Genomic DNA, 17742 nt, shown 5'->3' with positions numbered 1-17742 from the left:
TTATATGCTGTTGAAAGCTACATTGACCCTTGAAAGGCTCTAACATTTCATCTATCATGACATACTCACTCCGAAAGAGGCCAAATTTTTCAAGTTTCTTTTGATGCACTTGAAAATTTGCATCATCAAATCTCAGAGCTGGGCTAGGAAAGTGAAACCTTTTATATTCATGCACATATGAAAAGAGAATCCACTCCCATACCATCAGTACAACAAAGATCTTTCAAGTTGACATGAGTTGCCTTCAGAAGTCCTGCCATATACAAAACACCAATAACAGCTTTTATTTCTGCCTTATTTCGTGTTTAGTGCATCCCGATCATGGGAATAATTGATTCTTTGGTTAGTAAAGCCTACAATTTCATCTAATAAATTCACCATAAAAAATAAGTTCCAAGTTTTTTGAGGGTTAATTGCTCTAGCAGTGACTTGCTTTACAATAGGTATTTGGCTTATCAAGTCATAATGACTGGTTCGTCGTGTTCGAGGAGGACCATGTATTTTACAAAACGTTTCACCAACAGGAGGTAGTAAATCACTGGATCCCATAGTTGTATCTTCGTCGTCACCTGATTGTTTGGAATCAGACTTATGGTTAACCATCATTGACCTCTTCTTCATCCGAAGCTAAAGGAGAACTGCATTCTACATCAGACTCATCACTATCCTCAAAAATCAACTCCGCTTTATAGTCCCTCCTTCCCTGTGACTAGTGTCCATAATAGATTGAGCCTCGCTAATTTCACTCCAAGGTTCGTGTCCATGTTCCTCCGAATGTGATGAAAGTGAATCTTTTTCTACTCTGCTGAGAAGTTTTTGAATTTTTTCCCTTTTCCCTTTGGCAGTTCATGACCAGAAAGACAATAAATAATCACTTAAAACTATTTCAAAATAAAATAAATTGACACTAAAAGTCACTTATCATACCATGAGGAGGCATGCACAGTGCAACCGACTGGGTTAATATAACGTGAGGCGGACTGCGCAGTCTAAAGGACCAGTCAGACATTCCCCTAGCTCTGAGGATCAGCTCTCAAAAAATAAAACTCTGCATTCCCTACTGCATGTGGTTCAGGAAGAGTCCCTTCGAAGGTACTGAGGGGAGGGAACATACGCTTGCATGACCTTGAAGCCGGAGATTTCTATCGCGCCAGGCGACCCTCAGACACGTCTTTTCCCGAAAAGACCTCATGAACTGCATAGTCTAGGATCACCTTGTATTCCACCAGAAAGTCATGACCTAATATGATGTCAGGTATCAGGTTCTGAATCACTGCACCATTAATTACAATAGGCATGTTCATGCATTTAGCGGTAAGGTTAGTCTGTCCTTGGATGGAATAGGTTACCCCGTCCGCTGCTTCCACTACCCTTCCGAGGTGGTGACACTTCATAGGCAGTAGTAATCTGACAACAGTCCCATTGACAAATGAATGGCTTGCTTGGCTGTCAAGTATGGCTGAAAAATTCACAATTAGAATTGAGGAAAGGTTCAACCTATTCAATACTAAGTATGTCGTATAAGATGTTTTCAACTTGTTATTTACTGTTACTAGTACCGGTTTTGACGCTTAGTGGCGTCATCATCAGCTAGAAGTTACGAAGTGGGCAGAAAACATAACATAAAACTGTGTACATAATACATGCAATGCAAAGTACAACGACATACTTAGTATTGAATAGGTTGAACCTTTCCTCAATTCTAATTGTGAATCTCAGTTCAATACGGAAAAATGAAGTTCTTAACTTATAATGCTGAAAAATTCTCGTTGCCAATCCTTAAGATGATAGCTGGGCTTGGTTGGCCTAATCTACTTACTATGTGACCAATACCCCTCCTACTTGACCAGGGTTGCTCGTCTGTCAGGTCTTGAGGCACCTTCCTGTTCTTGGTCCCATCCCCCCTTAATCCAGAATGGGCCGGACCTAGTTTCTCCAACATCGCGGTTGGGCATTTGTTCTTCAGGTGTCCCGCTCTTCCACGCTAGTAGCACTTCCTAATTGCGCTGGTCTCTTCTGTAGCTTTGCTCTTGTGTTCCTCCAGTTGGGCAATGATTCTGTGTAGATCATCAAAGGACCTGGGTTGTGATACTTTCACTAGGGGCCGAATCTTATTGTAGAGTAGCTCTGTGATATCTGGTAAGATCTCGATTTCCCTTCCTTCCAGATGCACACACTTGAAGAGTTGGTACCTCTGTAGGACGAAGGCGCTAGCTCTCATGCTAGTGGGTTGTGCCTCAGTCAGTAGCTTCCTTTTCATAGAGCTCTTCACCCCTTCTGAATTAAACCTTGCGAGGAATTCCCTCTTGAAGTCCATCCAGTTTAGATTTAAACCCTTCAAGTTGTTCCACCAAATAGCAGCTTGCCCCCTTAATTGCGGTTGTGATGAGTTGCACGAAGATGTCCTCTGGTAAATTAGTCCTTCCAATAGGTTGACTGATCCCTCGATGAAGCTAGTCAGGTTCTCCTCCAGTCGCTCGTGAAATTCCAGAAGGCTCTCTATAATCACCTTCGGGTCTAGGTGTCCTGTATTGCCAGTTAGGTTTAAGAGGGTTAGAGGTGTAGCGGTATGTCCTGTTTGAGTCAATCTATCATCTACTGCATGAAGGATGATTTCTCTTATGTTCTGCACATCTCCTTTGATGGTTGAAATCCGGTTTTCTATCCTTCCTTCAACCAGAAATATGGCTCCCAAGATTTTCTTCGATGGCATATATATACGACTTTCAAAATTTCCCTCAATGTTAGAAATCCTCTCCTCAACATGTTGTTTTATGCCAGAAACCTGGATTTCCACATCCTCCTTGAGGTTCAAGATATCCCCTTCCAGCTGGCTTACTCTACTATCGATCTGGTCAACCTGTCCCAGTTTTGACCTGATGTCCGATATGATATCTGCTGTGTTAATCGATCGGTGACGTCGCTAAGTTGCGATAAAATTTTGTCAATTGCAGTTGAAATTTTTGATTCTAGGCTCTGTCTATATTGTAAACCTGTGTGTACACTTGTGCTGTCTGTTCGGTTAAAACTGAGCTTAAGAAATTTTTCCTGAAAGTTTGTCATTTACGTCTGACATTTCATCATTGAGTGCCTGGCTCATAGTCAATATATTAGAACACATTTTGGGAGTATTTACCTCATCTTCCGATGTTTTGTCGGCATCTTCGTTGACTTCGATGAAAAACTTTTCAGGATCTTCTCCCTTCTCCTCGAGATCTTCCCGTTGTCGCGCCTGTAGCAATTTCTTCTTCCGTTCGTCGGGAGATTCCTCTTGGTAAGTTCGTCTTTGAGCTGTTTGAGTGACCTATTCTCTAGTATGACTTGCATTATGATCTACTACACTCATATTCACTTGTAAACTTTTACGTCCTGTCCCGCGGTTACCAGTTAACGTATCCACAAAGAGGCACACGAGATACTGTCAGTTGGTACAGTTATTTTTATTTACATGTATTTACAAATTAAACACACACACATAACCTTAATCACTGTTGTCAAAACAATATATTCACATCACAAACTGCCATTTTAACAGAAAACTGCCTGACACTTCAATATGGCATCTGCATCCACTGCATGTCACGAGTCACAAGTATATTCTTGCTACACCATAACTCTCCGTTACTGTCAAGACCGTCTCCATATATATATATATATATATATATATATATATATATATATATATACTGTATATATTCTGGCCAGGCTTCCAGAAGGATACATTACAAGAAATACCTTTGTGAAAAAGCTAGAGCGTCTAATACACAGATTATAATGTGCAGAATATTCTCAATCGTTCTAGTGCCTATGGAAGTTACAGTGTGTTTCACAATTATGAATTACAATTTATCTATACAGGTAAGAATAAATTATAATATTAATTTACAGGTATTTACATTACTGAAATCATATGATTATTTATGTATAGCACATGTTTCGTGACATAACTTCGCAAACAGCGCGATCATATTGTATGTACATTTGATATAATAATAATAATAATAATAATAATAATAATAATAATAATAATAATAATATTAAATAGGTGTAACACTTCATAGCTATACATTACAAGTAGTAATAATAATAATAATAATAATAATAATAATAATAATTCGAGCTCAATATTTGCATTAGTTACCCATGGGTGAGGGAATATTGTTTTCAAGTTATAATTGTTTATTGCACTTGCGTCATCCTTTGAGGATATAATTTCTCAGCCATGGTCTACGTTCTGTTAGAATATCTGGTAAATTTATATCTATTAAATTACCTAATTCTATTTTTTCTTTACAGTACTTCTACAGTTCAACACTAACCTTTTTATGTCATCCCTACTTGACTTCCTGATCTATGTACCCTTATCACCACTCCCTAGTCCACCCCATTTCCCTGAATGTATCTCCCTGTAACCTTTTGAAACAAACTTGCTTATATGTACCACTGCAGATCAACCCAAGTGATGTATAAATCCTCAAAAAGGTAATTTTTATAAAGGAACTGGGAAAATTTAGTGTGCATTTGTTTATCTAAAAGGTGTCTTTTGAGTTTAGTTATTGAAGTTCAGGTCTGTACCCTGATGGATATTAAAGGGCTGCAGTATTTTGATTGTGCAAAGGTATCATGATCATCTTTTAACTGAAGGCTGGAATGAATGGTTTGACGAAACTTTAAAAGTCCCTACACAATAAGTAGAATTTACCTTCTGATTTAAAAGGTATGAACTCCATGGATGTAGCTGTGCATATAAACCAGCTTTTGGAGATGGGGGTGTTGTGAGGAGGATATGTTACCAAGGAAAATGTGTTTACCACTGGATGGTAAGAGATGTAGAGGAAGAATGTGGTATGACAGTTATGTTTTTTTTATTACTTAAGTATAAGAGTTGTGGTTCTAAATGAGTAATTATTTAAATGTAAGAGTTGTAATCTGTTGTTGATAATAATAAATATAATCAATAAAATATTATAAAATATATCATAAATGAAAATATTCAAAAACTTCATAAAATACTTGAAATAAATTAATATTACTCAAAATAATGTATCGAATGTCCGTAGTATGGGCACCAGAGTTCACCAGAATGGATCCCTCAAATTTTGATAGAGCATGATAAACTTTATGTCCCAGGGCGTGTACATATTGCTGCGTACTGGTACATCTGCTGCAGGCCTTACCTAACCTCCTGTAAACGACTAAATAGGTAGGAACTGTACCTAGGTTCATCAATAACTCCACTGATTCTAAAATAGCTAACTATATTCTTAACAAAATACGTGCATGAGCACCTCATCAACACACAAAATTATACATATAATACACACATAAAATATTGCTGGAAGACTCCATATTTACAACAACAACAACAACAACAACAACAACAATGAAAAACAGTGGGAAAACGAAAGCGAGAACTAAACTACCATTTGTAGATAGTCAGATGAACAATGTACATGTATGAAGATAAATACCCTTCACTGTCTCTATATCAATTCAACTTACCGATTATCATAATCGGCAGTTATCACATCACACAGATACTGTACCTTCTAATACTGTGTTCACATATTTTAACACTTGTAAAGATATATACATTTTAGTAACACATGCTTGTCAATCCTCAACATAATTTATGGAAAGTCTGAGATAGCTTTCACCAACACATAATGCTAGACCTCCACAAGTACAACAACACTTAATGCGTACGCCCTCCACAATTTGTTGATCAGCCACTTTCCACGAACATAACCAGACTACGCTCCACGAACGTTTGAAGTCCAGTCCATTGCAGCCGTGTCACTCGAGTACCGTGTATCAGCACCACTTCCTTCCCGTACAGTGTGTCCGTTGTTGTTCTTTCATACAGTGTTACTGCTTGTAATTGTAGTAGTTATCTTCCTTCTCGTTCCTTTACAAAGTCCCCTTGGTTGCCACCGTATGATCAACCTTTATAGACATCAACATCCCCCTCCTCTCAGATGATACGTCTGGATTGGTGCTTGCCAGCCACTCATGAGTGAACCTCTTGTCACGGCCATGCCCTGAACTTCTCCTTTCTCCCAAGAGATAAACAAACTCTGGGGTTTGTTACATGAGTCAACTAACTTCCCTAATACAACAACAAGCTCATCTCATCAGGCTGGGATATATACATGACTCATGGAATTTCCTGACACAAGTACATCACAACAAACACTGGGGTGGCCACATGACTCATCCAAATTACCAGAGTTATTAAAGCAATATTTTCCCACTGGTGCAAAAACAAATTACTCATACCTTCACATGTGGATATCTTCCAGCTTACAAATATAAATGGCAAAATATACAAATGAAATACTAATAATAATAATAATAATAATAATGATAATAATAATAATAATAAATCGGATACTGACAATAATATCTCTAACTTCTACATATAATTTGGGGGTGTGATATATGTACTATCACATAACGCCCCCTTGGTGAATCGATGATATCACATATTATGATTCACCATAAAACAGAACTTCATACATAACCTTATAATGACATAACTGAACACATAATTTACTGTCATAATGATATATACATTGCGTCTACTGCATTGTATTCACACACACGAAATACAGTTTGTCCAAACAATAATAATCATAGTATGGCTATATACACACAACTCCGATTGTTTCATATACCACAGAATACAATCCCTTTTTACTACAGTACACATACATTAAAATTGATAATATATATAAAACCAAGGTGCAGATCCTATCTCTTATATCTGCGAAGGCTATAGATATTAAATGTCCCTAGGACCTAGTCGTCAGAGGTTAGAGGCTGATAAGCACACTTGCCTATTCTACTGTCCACAGTATACGGACCCTAATATAAATGAAAAAACTATACATAAACTTAACATTGGCATCGATAGACGAGGAATGTGTACCGTAATAAAATCCGAATACATCTCAAATACAATCTATCTTACACACAAACATTCATCCCATCCAGTCACACAAGAAGCATACAAGCTTTCATTCAGGACATTCATAACAAAGAAATCCCTATTTTTGAAATGCGCAAGAATCTCACAACGTTGCCTCTTCCACAAACTCATAATTAATGCAAGCAAACAGATCACATACTTTTTCACACATTCCACATCGATTTCACTCAGGACGTCATTCAAATCATTCACACAACTCTCAGCCTTAAATAAAACATTACACACTCGCTTATCAAACATACGCACTTCATTCTCACTCACGCTCACTCGATTACAGAAATTCTTACCATAATACACTTCAAAATTGCTGTCCTTACTACTTAATGACCCAACAATTAATCCATCTTTACCACCTTCCATATCAGCTCCTACTTGCACCACTTTCATGACAACAACACTGCTACTCTCGACTCTCTTACCAGAAGTTTCATTAATCTCAAAGTCACCATTTTCACACATAATGGACCTAACTTTACTCTCCTCACGTACACTTAAATCAACAAAAACATCCTCATGATGTATACTCCGTGAACACTCTTCACTCACAAAACAACCTTCTTCAACTTCACAAAAAACTTCAGTTTCAGAATCTTCCATAAGATTATCGATCGCAACACCGCTAGTACCATCACCGCTAGCACGCAGTAAGACATCCGGCACATCTTTCTTACTTTCATCACGCCCCCTATTCTCAAAATCTCTCTGATAAACGATTTCACTCCCTACTTTATCAAATGTCTCCCTTAACACTTTACCCCTCTCATCAATCTTACTGGACAATCCATCAAACATATTATCGATTTTACTGGACAGTTCAACATTATTCTTATCGATTTTACTGGACAGTTCAACATTATTATTATCGATTTTACTGGACAATACATCACTCTTACCGTTAAATTCACCCTTTAACTCTTTACTGAACTGATTAAATAGTGATTGAAGCATACTAAGAGTTAAGGTCGCCCCTTGATCCCCTACATTCTGAGTTTGAGACGGGTTACTCGGTTCCTCACCTATCGTTGCCAGTTGATCTTTTCTATTATCAGCCATTTCGCTACTCTCACTTAAATTCGATAGACTCAATGTGGTGGAATTCTTTTGACTTCTCTTATCCTGATTCATAGTACCAACAACTTTAACAACCTCTCTACTTCTCAATTTTATAATACTCGACTCGCTACAACATTTCTTCGTACTCCAACATACATATCACGTACATATAAGACACTTCACTCACATAGTTTGCAGAATTCCAACCACACCTGACAAGTGCACCTACGCTTATAAGCCTAACAGATGTACCAATCATTCAGCCACACATTGGGAAGCCATTTGTAACCTTTTGATGATAATAATAAAAAATATAATCAATAAAATATTATAAAATATATCATAAATGAAAATATTCAAAAACTTCATAAAATACTTGAAATAAATATTACTCAAAATAATGTATCGAAATGTCCGTAGTATGCGCGCCAGAGGTCACCAGAATGGATCCCTTGAATTTTGATAGAGCATGATAAACTTTATGTCCCAGGGCGTGTACATAATGCTGCGTACTGGTACATCTGCTGCAGGCCTTACCTAACCTCCTGAAAACGACTAAATAGGTAGGAACTGCACCTAGGTTCATCAATAACTCCACTGATTCTGAAATAGCTAACTATATTCTTAACAAAATACGTGCATGAGCACCTCATCAACACACAAAATTATACATATAATACACACATAAAATATTGCTGGAAGACTCCATATTTACAACAACAATGAAAAACAGTGGGAAAACGAAAGCGAGAAATAAACTACCATTTGTAGATAGTCAGATGAACAATGTACATGTATGAAGATAAATACCCTTCACTGTCTCTATATCAATTCAACTTACCGATTATCATAATCGGCAGTTATCACATCACACAGATACTGTACCTTCTAATACTGTGTTCACATATTTTAACACTTGTAAAGATATATACATTTTAGTAACACATGCTTGTCGATCCTCAACATAATTTATGGAAAGTCTGAGATAGCTTTCACCAACATATAATGCTAGACCTCCACAAGTACAACAACACTTAATCCGTACGCCCTCCACAATTTGTTGATCAGCCACTTTCCACGAACATAACCAGACTACGCTCCACGAACGTTTGAAGTCCAGTCCATTGCAGCCGTGTCACTCGAGTACCGTGTATCAGCACCACTTCCTTCCCGTACAGTGTGTCCGTTGTTGTTCTTTCATACAGTGTTACTGCTTGTAATTGTAGTAGTTATCTTCCTTCTCGTTCCTTTACAAAGTCCCCTTGGTTGCTGCCGTATGATCAACCTTTATAGACATCAACATCCCCCTCCTCTCAGATGATACGTCTGGATTGGTGCTTGCCAGCCAAACATGAGTGAACCTCGTCACGACCATGCCCTGAACTTCTCCTTTCTCCCAAGAGATAAACACACTCTGGGGTTTGTTACATGAGTCAACTAACTTCCCTAATACAACAACAAGCTCATCTCATCAGGCTGGGATATATACATGACTCATGGAATTTCCCGACACAAGTACATCACAACAAACTCTGGGGCAGCCACATGACTCATCCAAATTACCAGAGTTATTAAAGCAATGTTTTCCCACTCGTGCAAAACAAATTACTCATACCTACACATGTGGATATCTTCCAGCTTACAAATATAAATGGCAAAATATACAAATGAAATACTGATAATAATAATAATAATAATAATAATAATAATAATAATAATAATAATAATAATATATCAAATACTGACAATAATATCTCTAACTTCTACATATAATTCGGAGGTGTGATATATGTACTATCACAGAGTTGTGAAGCTAAATGAGGCCATAGAGTTGGTTACAAATAGAAAAATGTGGAGGTACTTTGTGAATTCACCAACTGAATTCTAAATGCATAATGTGAGCTTGCATCTGGGAGATAGTGGGTTAGAACCCCACTGTCGGCAGCCCTGAAGATGGTTTTCCGTGGTTTCCCATTTTCACACCAGACAAATGCTGGTGCTGTACCTTAATTAAGGCCACAGCCACTTCCTTCCCACTCCTAGGCCTTTCCTATCCCATCGTTGCCATAAAACCTATCTGTGTTGGTGTGATGTAAAGCAAATAGTTTTAAAAAAAATGCATAACAGTGTAACAATCTGTAATAAAGGTGAGAGAGGGGGAGTGTATGCATACGTCTTTGCTTGCTTTCATAGATTTCATTTCATGCTCTTTCACACATGATCTTTGTGTTCTTAGAAATTCACATTCTCATAATGTGATGTTGATATTTTTTAATAGGTTTCTCATATAAAATTGGAACCTCAGGAGCTTCCACGAGTTTCAAGTCAACAGCAGCCAGCTACACAACAGCCTGTTCTAGAACTGTCAGTGACTGGTATCCCATCCACCACCCCAGCAAGTGGAGTTCAAGCAATGCGTGCCCACAGACTGTCTACAAGACAGACGCGTTCAGCAGAGAATGGACGCACTACTTGTGCTCATGACATGTCATGGGATGAAGTATCTCAAACATCCACCAGCACATCTGGGTACAGGGAATCTTACAGTACACTGATGATGACATTAGAAAGTCCTCCTACTCCAAATGTAGGTGCCCAAGCCCCACCGCTGGCTTCTCCAGATGTTCATGATTTACCTTCCACTAGCAGTGCTGCAACCAACTATATAGCTGCTGAGGGTAGCTCACCAGATTCTTCAATGAACAGTACAGGAGGGGAAGATACAGCCCTCCTGTGTAGAAGTGACAGAACCTCTTCCCAACACTCTCTTCTCATGGTGTTTGAAACACAAGATGAAGACACACTTATCTAAATATTTCAAGTAGTTTTCTGGAAGTTATACTTAAAATATCCATTTCATAGATGGAGAAATTTGTGTAATTAATTTCATGGAATTTTATATATATATATATATATTTGAAATATTAAAAATTTTAATTTTTCAGAATATTAGTTGTACAAAAGAGGTATGAGATTATGTCATTTATTATTTTGTTATTGTAGCTATCCCAGACTAGTCTGTTGGCTTACTTGCATTTGATTACAGTAGAATGATATATGCTCTTTATTCAACTTATTAAAAGATTTGTGTCAGAATGTATATTCTTTATGATAGAGAAATTCTTCAAAAATGAGCAATGAGACTGCCATTCCTTAAATTGAGCAGATGAATGCTGTAGTCTTCCATTTTGATTTTATTTTATACAAATTCTGCTTGTCTTTCCAGATTTTACTGTGAACTCTTGGTCAGTTATTCAGAACAATTCTTGTTTTATTGTACATATAATCAGTGTCAACTCATTGCTTTATAAAGTGATGGAGCCAAAACTTTGCACTACCAAAAAATATGCATTTTTTCCCCCCATTATGACTTTAAGAGGCTCGGAATTTCATTGTGAGTAGTCCAATGTAAAACCTGTGTTGATGTAGTTTCTATACTGATGTGTGTGTACATTTGTAATTAATTGGGATTAGGATGAAGATAGAAGCAGCTGTATGTTAGTTATCATCCTGGCATTTGATGACATTGAAGTAAGAAATCAGAAGAATTTCTATGATGGCTAAAATGGAATTTTAACCGACTTCTCTGAGTGTACCCTGTTCCAGTCCCTGACATCAGTCTTGAATTAATGATTGAATTCAACTTGGACGTATCAGGTGGCTGGCTACTAGTACAGATAGATAAAAACCTGTTTTTTAAATATTTCTTTTAAAAAATTGTTATTGGTTTACCTTTTCAATACAGTTAGGCTATCCACTTAATTATAAATGAAAATTATAGTCATATTTTACAAGTAGTACATGTTTCAACCCACATTGAATCATCTTCAGCTGCTACTAATATTGGGGTAGTCATCTTAAAATTTTAAAATCTTAAAATAGGTGGCCATATAAAGACCTGATAAAAATGAGATGAGAAGCAATGAAACACTTAACATTTTAATAATAACATTTGGCTAAAAAGGATCATAGTCCACTAGTAAATTAAGGGGAAAGATACGAGGTAACTGCTAAAAGTGATCAAGTCCATGTGCTGACAAACAAAACCGATCAAGGTCTGAATACCTCCCCTCCACTTTTAAAGCACTGAAGTACTGTTGAAAAAAATTGAGATGGTTACTCAGAACTTCTTCAATTTAATTTCATATTGTCTGCCTCTGTGGTGTAGTGGTTAGTGTGATTAGCTGCCACCCTTGGAGGCTGGGTTGAATTTGCAGCTCTGTCACAAAATTTGAAAAGTGGTACATTGACTGAAATGGGGTCCATTCAGCCTAGGGAGCTCAACTGAGTAGAGGGCAGTTCGATTCCCACCTCAGCCATCCTCCAAGTGGTTTTCTGTGGTTACCCACTTCTCTTCCAGGCTCTGGAATGGTACCTAATTTAAGGCCACAACTGCTTCCTTCACACTCCTATCCCATCGTCACTGTAAGACCTATATGTGTCAGTGCAACATAAAACAAATTGTAAAATAAAACATTTTGTATCAGTGTTTTATACATATGATGAGAGCATTGCTCAAAAGGGTGACGATGTTTGCTCAATGTGGGAGCTGTAAACAATTTACTTAGCTCAGATATATGGCATTTAGCAATTTTCTGCAATACTTGTGCTTGCCAAAAAAAAATTACATCATTTGGCACTCTCAGCACAACGTACTTCATGAGGAAAAACAACATTAAAATGTATTTTGCATTTATACATACATACATACATACATACATACATACATACATAATCATTATAGACTGTTATGCCTTTCAGCGTTCAGTCTGCAAGCCTCTGAGAATTTACTAAACGTCGCCACAATCCTCGATTTGCAACTAGTGTTGTGGCCTCATTTAGTTCTATACCTCTTATCTTTAAATCGTTAGAAACCGAGTCTAACCATCGTCGTCTTGGTCTTCCTCTACTTCTCTTACCCTCCATAACAGAGTCCATTATATTCGTAGGTAACCTATCCTCTTCCATTCGTCTCACATGACCCCACCACCGAAGCCGGTTTATGCGTACAGCTTCATCCATCGAGTTCATTCCTAAATTAGCCTTTATCTCCTCATTTCGAGTACCCTCCTGCCATTGTTCCCACCTGTTTGTACCAGCAATCATTCTTGCTACTTTCATGTCTGTTACTTCTAACTTATGAATAAGATATCCTGAGTCCACCCAGCTTTCGCTCCCGTAAAGCAAAGTTGGTCTGAAAACAGACCGATGTAAAAATAGTTTCGTCTGGGAGCTGACTTCCTTCTTACAGAATACTGCTGATCGCAACTGCGAGCTCACTGCATTAGCTTTACTACACCTTGATTCAATCTCACTTACTATATTACCATCCTGGGAGAACACACAACCTAAATACTTGAAATTATCGACCTGTCACCAATCTGACATTCAATTCTGTTGAATTTCTTACCTACTGACATCAATTTAGACTTCGAGAGGCTAATTTTCATACCATACTCATTGCACCTATTTTCAAGTTCCAAGATATTAGACTGCAGGCTTTCGGCACAGTCTGCCATTAACACCAAGTCGTCAGCATAGGCCAAACTGCTTACTACATTTCCACCTAACTGAATCCCTCCCTGCCATTTTATACCTTTCAGCAGATGATCCATGTAAACTATGAACAGCAAAGGTGAAAGATTACAGCCTTGTCTAACTCCTGTAAGTACCCTGAACCAAGAACTCATTCTACCATCAATTCTCACTGAAGCCCAATTGTCAACATAAATGCCTTTGATTGATTTTAATAATCTACCTTTAATTCCATAGTCCCCCAGTATGGCGAACATCTTTTCCCTCAGTACCCTGTCATATGCTTTCTCTAGATCTACGAAACATAAACACAACTGCCTATTCCTCTCGTAGCATTTTTCAATTACCTGGCGCATACTGAAAATCTGATCCTGACAGCCTCTCTGTGGTCTGAAACCACACTGGTTTTCATCCAACTTCCTCTCAACGACTGATCACACCCTCCCTTCCAAGATGCCAGTGAATACTTTGCCTGGTATACTAATCAATGAGATACCTCGATAGTTGTTGCAATCCTTCCTGTTTCCTTGCTTGTAGATAGGTGCAATTACTGCTTTTGTCCAATCTGAAGGTACCTTACCAACACTCCACGCTAATTTTACTAGTCTATGAAGCCATTTCATCCCTGCCTTCCCACTATACTTCACCATTTCAGGTCTAATTTCATCTATTCCTGCTGCCTTATGACAATGGAGTTTATTTACTATCCTTTCCACTTCCTCAAGCATAATTTCACCAACATCATTTTCCTCCTCCCCATGAGCTTGGTTGTTTGCAACACCACCATGATGATTTCCTTTTACATTGAGAAGATGTTCAAAATATTCCCTCCACCTCTCCAGTGATTCCCTGGGATCTATTATGAGTTCACTTGGATTACTCAAAACACTGTTCATTTCCTTTTTCCCACCCTTCCTAAGATTTTTTATTACTGTCCAGAAAGGTTTCCCTGCTGCTTGACCTAGCCTTTCCAGGTTATTACCAAAATCTTCCCATGACTTCTTTTTGGATTCAACAACTATTTGTTTCGCTCTGTTTCTTTCATCTACGTACAAATCCCTGTCTGCCTCGGCCCTTGTTTGGAGCCATTTCTGATAAGCCTTCTTTTTACGTTTACAGGCTGCTCCCACTTCATCATTCCACCAAGATGTTCGCCTTTTCCCATCTTTACACACAGTTGTTCCTAGGCATTCCCTTGCTGTTTCTACTACAGCATCCCTGTATGCCACCCATTCACTTTCTATATCCTGAACCTGCTTACTGTCTACTGTTCGAAACTTCTCACTAATCATATCCATGTACTTCTGTCTAATTTCCTCGTCCTGGTGATTTTCTACCCTTATTCGTTTGCAGACAGATTTCACTTTCTCTACCCTAGGCCTAGAGATACTTAGTTCACTACAGATCAGATAGTGGTCTGTATCATCGAAAAATCCCCGAAAAACTCTTACATTCCTAACAGATTTCCTGAATTCAAAGTCTGTTAAGATATAGTCTATTATGGATCTGGTACCCCTAGCCTCCCATGTGTAGCGGTGAATAGCCTTATGCTTGAAGAATGTATTCGTAACAGCTAAACCCATACTAGCACAGAAGTCCAGCAAACGCTTCCCATTCCCATTAGCTTCCATATCTTCCCCACATTTACCAATCACCCTTTCGTATCCTTCAGTTCTATTCCCAACTCTCGCATTGAAATCGCCCATTAGCACTGTTCTATCCTTGCTGTTGACCCTGACCACTATGGCACTCAATGCTTCATAAAACTTGTCAACTTCATCCTCATCTGCACCCTCACATGGTGAATACACGGACACAATTCTTGTCTTAATTCCTCCCACTGACAAATCTACCCACATCATTCGCTCATTTACGTGCCTAACAGAAACTATGTTGCGTGCAATGGTATTCCTGATAAAGAGCCCTACCCCAGACTCTGCCCTTCCCTTTCTAACGCCCGTCAAGTACACCCTATAATCTCCTATCTCTTCCTCATTATCTCCCCTTACCCGAATATCACTTACTCCTAGCACATCCAGATGCATCCTCTTTGCATTTATATTCAAAAGAATTTCCATTTAACTTCAAAAATTAAAGGCTCAACAGTCTGACTTTTTTGATGTGTTGCACCACTACCTGCTCCATTGGATTTAGGTAGCAGGTGTATCTCTGATACACATACTTTGCTGGCAGCCTCTATGTAGATTTACTTGAGTGTGGCATTCCTCAGCTGCGGTGGTTTCAGAGACTACGGCTATAGCGGGAGCTAACTTTGCCACTCTAACTGGATCGCCATCAGAGTTTTCATGTTCACGTGTCTGATTTTGTGTTAAAGGTCAGTCTGTAACTTCTGATGGAGCGATATCATCTTCATTAAACAAGTCCAGATTGAAGGGAAATATTCCAGTTGCATGGAAGGCATATTCAGCTTTCTCTACATTAGCTACTCTTGAGTAGGCAGCCCGGAAGACACCAGCAATGTTATGCTGATTCTGAGGTTTCCCCTAGGTTGGAGACCATAAACTTGTCAGACTGTTTTATACGCTGACTTAAACAGGCCAGAGAAGCCTTAATCACATGGTTGCATCATATGGCTGACATGTGGAGGCAATCTGAGAGGAGTGATGTGCTGACTTCCACAGAATAACACAGCCTGGAAGAGCAATGTAAGATGTGGTTGTCAAGAAAAAGCAAAATTGGACCATCATCTGTAGGCTTGATATAATTGGAGAAACATAATCAGCCAGTCAGTGAATAGCTTGGAAGTCGCATATCCCGATTCTGAAACCAATGGTAAAGTACCAGCTAGAGCATTATTGTAAAGTTCTATTTTCATCCACTTGTATGGAAAAATGAGTGCTTGTGGGTATGTAGATTCCAGTAGGACTAAAATAATAAACTACTGTAATGGTTTGTCCTCTTTCAGCAGATGCAACCTTCCAAACCAACTTCTTGCCTTGTGGTGACACCACCTTGGGATGTTTATATGACATTGTAGACGTTCCCGTTTCATCACTGTTAAATATTCTAAGAGCTACAAAAAGAAATTCTCACTGTAGCATAATCTTAGGTTTTCAAAAAATCCTTGGTTCTGTACTCTGTTAAACCCAATGTCTCTACCTAAACTACATCGAAACTACAGAGAATCAATCCTACCTCATAAACAACTATCTGCTGCATAAGAGCTTCTTACTGCTGGCCTGAATTACAAGAATCTAAAATTCACCACTGCCATGTCTGCACAGTCTTTACTTCAATTTCCCAAAGACCTGGGGACGACCAGAACAGGTCAATAAACTGCACAAAGAAAACATGAAAATAATTGCTCATCTCAATGGAACAGTCACTTCCATCATTGCAGGTTGATCTAAATAACAATATCTATGCACAAAAAGCATAACTACTGGAGAACCATTAGAGTTACAAAGAAAATGCATATTTCCTTTTTTTGTAAATAAATAAATAAATAAAAAATAACTGAATTTTAAGTCATATGCTTGGCTTTATTTTCTGATAGCACTAACTATTATGCCCATTACCTTGGTTTTCAGTGGACAAAACATGCTAAATGCTAAAAGTCACTACCTAAAATAAAAAGATATTATGTTTAGTCTAGTCTCAACTTGTGATGTTAGGTACTTAATGCCTCTATGGCAAGAAAACACAAAATGAAGTACAGCAACAGCTTTTGCCATGTAAACGTCTAGTCCATGCAAAGAGTCGGTGATTTCCTTAAGACCAACGTTCTGTAAAGTATTGTAATTTTACTGAGAACTTGTTGAAAAAGTAATTTGTAATTTTAATTGATTGAAATATTTCTTATGTAGGCTAAATGTAATTCAGTCCAATAACCTTTTTTGTAATTTTCCCATCACTGGTTCTTGCATTCATTACCTATCTTTGTGATAAATCTGACAAGGGAACTGTCCATACTGTCATATCAAAATTGACAATGAAATTTGGTAGAGAGGATGAGGAGTCCATAACAAATCAATGTACAAAAATTCAGCTGCCATTTCGATCTGAAATTTATAACATGCACTGTAAGGTCCTGAAATCGATATGGAAATGTTTGATAGAATTGCACGCGTTAGAGTATAGCGCGATGTGGACCGCCCTGGTGACTAGTTGAAGCGACCAGGTTACCTTGAGCTTTCTGCGCT

At 38.1% G+C, this 17742-nt stretch overlaps 1 protein-coding gene across 1 annotated transcript in view; it reads left to right on the top strand.

The window, feature by feature from the left end:
• The window catches only part of unc80 (unc80, NALCN channel complex subunit), a 1117323-nt gene extending 1106241 nt beyond the window's left edge, over window positions 1-11082 (top strand). Inside the window, exon 63 of the mRNA XM_067137759.2 lies at window positions 10323-11082. Coding sequence (XP_066993860.2) covers window positions 10323-10856 — 534 coding nt within the window. The 3' untranslated portion in view covers window positions 10857-11082. The remainder of the gene's footprint in view (window positions 1-10322) is intronic.
• Window positions 11083-17742: the final 6660 nt, after the last annotated feature.

The sequence above is a fragment of the Anabrus simplex genome, chromosome 1 (genome assembly GCF_040414725.1).
Source record: "Anabrus simplex isolate iqAnaSimp1 chromosome 1, ASM4041472v1, whole genome shotgun sequence".
Classification (NCBI taxonomy): Eukaryota; Metazoa; Arthropoda; class Insecta; order Orthoptera; family Tettigoniidae; genus Anabrus; species Anabrus simplex.
The sequence above is the reverse complement of the archived record's forward strand: the minus strand, read 5'-3'. Positions and strand labels throughout refer to the sequence as shown.